Source organism: Solenopsis invicta, chromosome 8 (genome assembly GCF_016802725.1).
Source record: "Solenopsis invicta isolate M01_SB chromosome 8, UNIL_Sinv_3.0, whole genome shotgun sequence".
In the NCBI taxonomy this organism is placed as follows: Eukaryota; Metazoa; Arthropoda; class Insecta; order Hymenoptera; family Formicidae; genus Solenopsis; species Solenopsis invicta.
The window spans coordinates 16672250-16682103 of NC_052671.1; the positions used below are offsets into that span (position 1 = coordinate 16672250).

Sequence of the window (9854 nt, forward strand, 5' to 3'; positions counted from 1 at the left end):
GAAGGCTGTTCGAGGCCGTTCGGTGATTGTGCTACTTTGTACGTGGCCTAGTAAAACAGGTTTTGGTAGTTATTTAGAGATAGTCTAGATGGCACCAAGAGATCCTAAAAGGTTCATATTAAGTTCAGCTAAAAGAGTAATGAGTTCTTTTAATCTTCAGAAAATATCACGAAAAAACTCATTTTGCGTTCCCACGCACAACAGGGAATGTCAGTAAAAAAAAGTTATAATAATACATAAAAAGTTCAGCAATGTATTCCAAAAGAAATCATTTTATATCCATAATAAACTAAATTGAAAATCATATATAATACGGTATCTGTTCTCCCTAAAGAATTCTTTTTATGCAATTGTTGAGCTTCCAAAGAACTCATTGAGGACAAATTGAGAACATTTTTTGTGCTATTTGCAGGTGATACAATAAAATACTAAAAATTATTTAAATTCTTATCTCTATTTCATAATTTATAAAATTATATAACGTAATAAAGTCATATAACAGTATATATAAAGTAAACAGTATAATATAAGTAAACAGTATAAACAATATATAAGGTAAGGTTGCCGAAATCGCACCACTTTTCACATAAAAGCTTATAACTAAGAAATTATAAGGAATATTTTTAATTTTTTTACGTCATAATAAAGCACAATTATTCTCCTTTCATATTTATTTTTTTCAGAATTTTATGTATTGTCATAATTTTTTAAATGATGATTTTTAGTAAGCCTTCAAATAGTGTGATATAGGCAACTAGTCTCCTAAATCACACTACAGGTTGCCAAAATCGCACTGCTGTAAAAATACATGGTAATTTCATGAAGTTTTTATATCATGCAAAACATTTTCTTGTTTATGACGCATAATATACTTTATTAATTTTGTAGTAATAAATGAAATTACAAAAAAACACTTTTAATTTGTTGAAACATTACAAATTTCCATAAAATATGTAAGACAATACTATAGTATGTTGAAAATAAATATTGTTATAGAATATTGATGAAATACAAAAAAAATATTAATAAAATTAATGAAACAAAATTAATGAAACATTAGCAAAACATTAATTTATCTTTGAAATAATGCATACTTAGAACATTTATAGAATTAAATTACAAACATTTTTAATTTGTTGCAACATTATAAATTGCTATAAAATATGCAAGACAATACTATAATATGTTGAAAATAAATGTTTTTATAGAATATTAATAAAATATAAATAAAATAAAATATTAATAAAATTAATGAAACAAAATTAATGAGACATTAGCAAAACATTAATTTATCTTTGAAATAATGCACACTTAGAACATTTATAGAATATTTAGTTATATATAAAACATTTAGAACAGTTTTATTAAATTTAGTAAACAAAAAGTTTCGAAGCAAGAAGATAACTAAAAAATTAATTAAAAGTTGCTTAAAACTTAAACTTAAAGTAAGCAAAAGTAGCAGTTAAATTCAAAATCTTTTTTTGAAGTACCTGCACATGATTCATGTGCCCATTTTTTACATGAAATGCATTGTATCATATCTTCTATTGAAACATTTTGACAAAGGTGGCAATACCAATCATTACTATTTATTTCAACCATTGCCAAAGACTACATCTGTTTAGAGGACGTTGATGTTGATTGCTTTTTAGTTTTCAATTTTGGTAAATTACATGAAGTCAATGATGTAGACTGTAGACAATTTATTAAGTTTTCTTGCAATTTGTTGTGATTTCTTCTCCTGCTGTTCTTCAAGTTTCTTTTGTAAGGGCTTGTCGTAAAAAGCTCTGCTTTCTGAAGTCGATTGTTGTTTTTTACAACAGAAATTGGACGAGGCACTGGACTAATTTCATAGACAGTTTTGAGTAGCTTTCTTGGCTGGCACTTTTTAGTAAAATAAGGTTTTTTATTAAACGTAATATCAATTTCTCCGCTTTCTTCTCGACTTTCATTGCAATTTTCAAATTCTTCTTTTTCTTCTTGGCTTTTTTCGTAATTTTCAATTTGTTTTCTTTCTTCCCGGGAAAAAAGGACTATATCTGCCAAGATATGATTATATCTGGTTTATCAGATCTGGCCAGATATGCAATTTGTCTCTATCTGGTCAAATCTGAAAGATCTGACCAGATATAATTATTTGCTGAATTCAGATCTGCTGAAATAGGGATGTTATAAGGGAAGTAAAATGATATAAAATCATATATATGTCTAATGTTTTTATTTTTTTGTGAATATAGATATATATTAAACATTTTTGTGAATAAATATATATATATATATATATATATATATGTGTGTGTGTATATATATATATATATATATATATATATATATATATATATATTTAACGTATCTAAAATTTAACATATCTAAAAACATAAAATAATACGGTTTCTTTTGTTAGAGATGTTATAATAAAAGTTAACATAAATTTTCATTATTGTTAATAATAAATAGAAAATGTAAATTAACGAATTGACTAATTTCACAGCCTTACTTTTATAACCGCGCTTTAGTCCCGGTCTACAATGGGAGTAGTAAGCCTTAAGTCTTAGGAAATTAACCAATCACAGATTAATGAAGACAATAATTGACTATGATTGTTATTGTACATCAGGACTTACAAAAATTAACAACTCCTATAACATGCTACACACTGCTATTGTTTGGCATCAAAACAACATCAAACATGTCACTTGATGTCATTTTGATGTCAAAAATTACGAATACTAATGAAGTGTGTATCTCAATAATTGTGGCTCCGTTATTTATAGCCGATGCGCCAGCAAGAGCTCAAATACAAAATTTAGTTCATTTTAATGGAAAGTACGGTTGCAACATCTGCGAGATAAAAACAGAAAGATACAAGCCAGTTTTTGGACAAAAAATCATTCGTGTTTATAATTATCCAAAAAAACAAATCAAACTAAGGATAGCGGAAAAAATGGAAGATCAAGCTGAAAGAGTATTAATAAAAAAGAACGAGATATTAAAGGTGTCAAGGGTTACTCCGTAGTTTCTCTATTACCTTTTTTAGATTTGTCCACTTGTCTCTTGCTTGAATACATGCATTCGGTTTTGTTAGGAATAGGCAAATAATTCATTAATATTTGGTTTCATAAAAAAGGTGCATGGAACATTGTACAATATTTAAGGGAAATTGATAAAACAAGCACACAAAAAAACAAAAACGTCATGTCCGAGAGACTACATCTATGTATTCTTATGTATTTTGACGCCCTGAAACCGAATGTGACCTCAGAATTGCTCTATCAAATCAAGATTTTTTTACATTCAAAGAATTGCTAAACGTTCCTTAAAATTACACACTATTCAACCCGGTAAAAAAATCCTAACCTAATGGAGCAATTCTAAAGTCACATTCGATTTCAGGGCGTCAAAATACATAGGGATACATAGGTGCGTAGTCTCTCAGACATAACACTTTTGTTTTTTTGTATGCCTGTAATTACCAACTCGAATAAAAATTATCAAAGACTTCATATTCTTAACTTTAATTAATAAGAACTTATTTATGTGTTGATTAGGTATAATATGTTTATCTTTAGCTTAAAGCTTTCTGATGATAAAAGAACATTTTAGTAAATGTAACATTATAAGGTTGAAAAATAAAGTATAAATTATTATCTATTTGCAAGAAGAATGTAATAGATCCATATTTCTTTCTTTTATCTATTTCCAAGAAGAATCTAATATCTATTCCAAGAAGAATCTAATAAATCCATATTAGTAAAAAAATTACACAAGCATACAAAAAAACAAAAGTGTCATGTCTGAGAGACTACACCTATGTATTTTGACGTCCTAAAACTGAATATGACTTCAGAATTGCTCCATCAAGTCAGGATTTTTTTTACCGGGTTGAATAGTGTGTAATTTTAACCCTTAAACACACCAATCCTGTAAAATACAAAAACACATTTTTGGGTCTGGGAGACTTTTTCAACTTTGAGAAGCTATAATTTTGATTACAATCAATACTTTTCTACGATTTTTTTTTTAAACAAAAGTTCAAAATCTCAGGAGTGTGACTGCATAATCGGCATTGCCGATAAATAATTTATTGTGAAGTTATAAAAGCAAAACCATTAAGCAAAAATGAGAAATTGGTCAAAAATCCACTTTTCTTTCAAAAAATCATATCTTCGCAACAACAAACGTTTAAGGACTTTCAAATACGGCGTTTTAAAGCTAAAGAGTCACACTTTCAAAATAAATTTTGGCAAAGTCATTTCTTTTAAAAAGTATAATTATGTAACATGGAGAATATGAGGTATTTTTGGGTATCTAATAATCCACTTTAAAAACAAAACCATATCTTTGAAACAAAAAATTTCAAAGAACTTTACAATAAACGTTTTAAAGCTAAAGATTCATACGTTTTAAAGCTAAAGATTCATACTTTTAAAAAAAAATTATATTATTGTCATTTCTATTAAAAAATGTACTTATGTAACAAGGCGAATATGAGGAATTTTTGATTAAATCGTGTTTAAAATTAAAAATTGATGTGTTTCATGATATATTTCGGTAAAACTCTTTTTTCTACAACATTTTATAGTATTCCAACTTTAGACAGAGTATATGCGAGTAACATCTGCAAATCGACCTGTTCGAACGTATTTTGTCCAGTTTTTTTACGTAAAATACTCACAAAAATGTTTCACTTACACACTATATGGGTCGCATTGATCCTAACAAAACTTTGCTGCCGTGCCGTTCGAATTCTAGTTGACCAAAAAAGTTGATCAACTATGTAGGAAATATTTCTCGAAACATATCCTGACACGAGTTAAGAAACACTCTTGTAACATGTCCTAACACGTTCGTACAGGATCCAACCGTTACGTAAGCACGTGAACCGCGGAGCTGTGCGCCCAGCTCGCCCCTCCCGCACAGCTCGGGCCAATAGGGCCGTAGGGCCACCGAACGCGCAGTATATATGCGGGTGCGTGATAACGGTCGACATCATTCGATTTTTGAGACGTTGGTGTATAACTCTTTCTAGCAATAAACAAGTGTTACATTTCAACTCTGACTCGTCGATATCCTCTACTTCCACATCAACATCCTACAAATTTGGGGGCTCGTCCAGCCGGAATCGACGCAACTAGATTGAAATTCTGCGAGCTAAGAAGAAACAGCGAGAAAACAGCGAGAAACAGTGAGAAAACAGCGAGAGACAGCGAGAAACGACGAGAGACAGCGAGAAACAACGAGAGACGACGAGAGATAGCGAGAAACGACGAGAGACGACGAGAAACAGCAAACAAGATGAGTGGCAGAGAACCGAGCGATTTCACCATCGTCGAGTTGAAGGAGAAATTAAAGGATCTTGGTTTAAGCCTAACAGGGAACAAAGCCAAGCTAATCGCCCGATTGATCGAAGCGGATCCAACGGGAGCGTGGATGCAAGACGCTCCGGAAGTTGCAGAGACAAACACGACGGGCGCGGCAGCTTTGCCAACCGCCGACAACCACCAAAGAGAGATCGAGTTATACCGGCGGGAAAAAGAGCTTGCTGATCGTGAGTTGGCTCTTGCCAGAGCAGAAATACAATTACTACGAGATATGCAGCGATTAAATGTGTCCGACCGAGAGCAGCGAATAGAACGGGAAACAGTATCGTCTAAGTTGAACATAACGGCCGTAGCAGATCTACTGGGCCACTTCAACGGAGATACTGGCGACTACAGAAATTGGGAGCAACAATTAACATTGCTAAGGAGGACGTACGGCCTAACGGAGAACTATACCAGAGTCTTAATCAGTATGAGACTCAAAGGAAAGGCTCTAGAGTGGTTCCATTCTGAACCTACTCGCGTAGAGTCCGCCGTCGACGACCTGCTGAGTGAGCTGCGTGAGATGTTCGATCATCGACCGAACAAGATAGAGCTGAGAAAGACGTTCGAGCAAAGAGTATGGCAAAGAAGTGAGACGTTCCACGAATACGTTCACGCGAAGACAATCCTCGCTAACCGAGTTCCTATCGACAAGGACGAGGTACTAGACTACATTATTGACGGCATACCAGTGGTGAGCCTGAGAGATCAGGCGCGCGTCGGAGGATTTACATCGAAGGCATCATTACTGCGAGCTTTCGAAAAAGTGAATTTGAAGGAGAGACTGCCTGCCAGTGTTACGAAAAAGACGGAGCCATCCGGAGGTCGTCGTCAGGATGCAGAGAAAGCGGGCAAGAAGGAGGTCCCGCAGAACGAGAGACGGTGCTTCAACTGCGGCCAGCGGAACCACGTGAGTGCGGACTGCCCAACAAAGGCGGAAGGACCGAAGTGCTTCAGTTGCGGCGGACGCGGGCATCTGGCATCGAAGTGCGATAAGCAGCAAAAGACGGTGAGCGACACCGACGTTGTTACGAAAAGCGTCCGAAAAAGGTATGTGAAAGAAGTGTCAATTAGCAATCGGAAATTAGAAGCACTCATCGACACCGGAAGCGATATCTGTATAATGCGCGCGGATCAATACATTAGAATAGGCGCTCCGAAATTAGAGAAAAGTGAAATTCAATTTTGCGGTGTAGGCTCCGGAAATAACGTAACTTTAGGCGAATTTAATACAGTTATAACTATTGATGATAAGAACTATCCGATGCTTATCCGTGTCGTTTCGGATACGCTCATGAAACACAGCCTGCTCATCGGTGCAGATTTTCTAAAGACTGTAAAAACTACGATAAATGCGGAAAAAATCACTATCGATGCACTGGAATCCAATTCAAAAAATAAAGAATTCAGCGAGATATCTAAGATAGATTTAGATCTCGACGAAGCAAACAATATAGACGTAACGCATATATCGAATACGGAATGTAGAGACACGGTTAAAATTTTAATTGACGAGTATGAGCCAAAGAAAACGCGAGAAGTCGGATTAAAGATGACGATATTATTAAAAGACGATGAGCCTGTGTATCAAAGAGCAAGACGATTGTCGCCGTTAGAAAAAGAGCAAGTAAACGCGCAAATAAACGAGTGGATACGCGAGGGCATTGTGCAGCCATCTTTGTCGGAATACGCGAGTCCTGTCGTATTAGCAAAAAAGAAAGACGGTTCAATCAGATTGTGCGTGGACTACCGGCAATTAAACAAAAAGATAGTTAAAGATCGGTACCCTTTACCGCTCGCGGAGGATCAATTTGACTCATTGCAAGGCGCGAATTATTTTACTACGCTCGATTTAGAGAACGGGTTTTTTCACGTTCCGATGGACGAACAAAGCCGGAAATTCACAGCCTTTATCGTACCAGATGGGCATTTCGAATTCTTACGAGTTCCTTTCGGTTTGTGCAATTCTCCAGCCATCTTTCAGAGATTCATTAATATAATTTTTCAAGATTTAATACAAGCCAAAACAATATTAACTTACATGGACGATTTAATTATACCGTCCGTTGATCTTAAAACAGGAGTGGAGAATCTCCGAATAGTATTAAAAATCGCGAGTGAAGCCGGATTAAAGATCAATTGGAAAAAGTGCCAATTCTTGCAACAGCGAGTAGAATACCTTGGTCACGTGATAGAAAACGGTTGCGTGAGACCATCGGAGCGCAAAACGGAGGTAGTAAGAAAATTTCCCGAGCCCAGTTCGACGAAACAGGTTCAAAGCTTTTTGGGATTGAGCGGGTATTTCAGAAAGTTCATTTCTCAATACTCAACTATTGCGCGCCCGTTAACGAATCTATTAAGAGCGGATTCGAAATTCGAGTTTGGCGAAAGAGAGAGAGAGTCATTTGAGCAATTGAAGGAAATCCTTTGTAATGGTCCGATTTTAAATTTATATATAACAGGCGCGGAAACCGAGTTGCACACTGACGCGTCGACACACGGATACGGTGCAATTCTTTTACAAAAGAATAAGAGCGATAACGCGATGCATCCGGTCTATTATTGTAGTGGTAAAACCACGCCGGCGGAAGAAAAATACACGAGCTACGAGCTAGAAGTATTAGCTATCATTAAAGCACTCAAAAAATTCCGAGTCTATTTGTTAGGAATACCGTTTAAAATCATTACCGACTGTCGTGCGTTCGCGGCTACAATGAACAAAAAAGATTTATGCGTGCGCGTAGCCCGATGGGCTTTACTGCTAGAAGAATACAATTATACGATAGAGCATCGGCCGGGTAAAAATATGGCACACGTCGATGCCTTGAGTCGCAACCCGTTACCGCAATGTATGCTAATAGAAGCTCATAAAGACAGTTTACTAGCGCGATTAGAGAAAGCTCAACAAAACGACGTTGACATTAAAAGAATTTTTGATATCGCTAAAACACAAAAAATTGACGGGTATGTCATAAGAGGTAGTATACTTTTTAAAGAAGTAGACGAATTGTTGTACCTGCCGCGTTGAGGTCTCAAATTATCCGACGGGCACATGAGAGGGGACATTTTTCAGTTGCGAAAACGGAGGCATTGTTAAATAAAGAATACTGGATTCCACACGTCAAAAGTAAAATTCAAGAGATTATTAAAAATTGCATCCCGTGTATATTAGCCGATAAAAAGCAGGGTAAACAAGAAGGATTTTTAAATCCGATCGCGAAGGGAGAGGTACCACTCGATACCTATCATATTGACCATCTTGGACCGCTTCCCTCTACAAAAAAAAGCTACAACCACATATTTCTTATTGTCGATGCATTTTCTAAATTCGTATGGTTGTACGCGACTAAGACTACCAATACAGTAGAAGTTTTAAATATTTTAAAAAAACAATCAGTAGTTTTTGGAAACCCCCGCCGAATAATTTCAGACCGAGGCACAGCCTTTACGTCGAACGATTTTCAAAATTACTGTAAAGAGGAAAATATCAAGCATGTGCTTATAACAACCGGAATACCTAGAGCTAACGGTCAAGCGGAACGAATAAACCGTACATTAATTCCCCTGTTAACTAAGCTCGCGGATCCGAAACGAGAAGAGTGGTATAAGCATTTAGGTTTAGCACAGCAATGTCTTAATACGACATTACACAGAAGTTTAGGTGCATCTCCATTCAATGTTTTATTTGGAACTCATGCGCGTCTCCGGGATGCTTGTGAAATGCGCGAATTGTTAGAACGGGAATGGATCTCCGAATTTCAAGAAGATCGCGATGAGATTAGAGATCGCGCTAAAGAAAACATTGCGAGAATTCAAAAAGAAAACAAACACGAATTCGATAAAAAGCAAAAAAAAGCAACGAGTTACAGCGAAAGCGATCTAGTAGCGATTAGACGTACGCAGCAAGGCCCAGGACTGAAATTAGCTAATAAGTATCTAGGCCCTTATAAAATCATTAAGATACTACGCAATAATAGATACGTAGCCAGGAAGGTGGGCGACCATGAAGGCTCATGGGAGACATCCACTGCCGCCGATTATATTAAACCGTGGGCGAGCATAATAGATAAGTCTGAAGAAATGAGCGATTTAGATCTAGAAAATAATGCGGACTAACGGATATCCGGGGCGGATATCAAAGCAGAATGGCCGAGTGTAGGAAATATTTCTCGAAACATATCCTGACACGAGTTAGGAAACACTCTTGTAACATGTCCTAACACGTTCGTACAGGATCCAACCGTTACGTAAGCACGTGAACCGCGGAGCTGTGAGCCCAGCGCGCCCCTCCCGCACAGCTCGGGCCAATAGGGCCGTAGGGTCACCGAACGCGCAATATATATGCGGGTGCGTGATAACGGTCGACATCATTCGATTTTTGAGACGTTGGTGTATAACTCTTCCTAGCAATAAACAAGTGTTACATTTCAACTCTGACTCATCGATATCCTCTACTTCCACATCAACATCCTACAACTATATCAATTGAAA

General features: G+C 36.0%; 1 protein-coding gene across 1 annotated transcript; it reads left to right on the forward strand.

The window, feature by feature from the left end:
- Positions 1-4890: 4890 nt before the first annotated feature.
- LOC120358485 lies at positions 4891-9479 on the forward strand. Its single transcript, XM_039452888.1, has 2 exons — positions 4891-8341; positions 8794-9479. The coding sequence occupies exons 1-2, from the start codon at positions 5296-5298 to the stop codon at positions 9477-9479; spliced, it is 3732 nt and encodes a 1243-aa protein (XP_039308822.1). The 5' UTR covers positions 4891-5295.
- Positions 9480-9854: the final 375 nt, after the last annotated feature.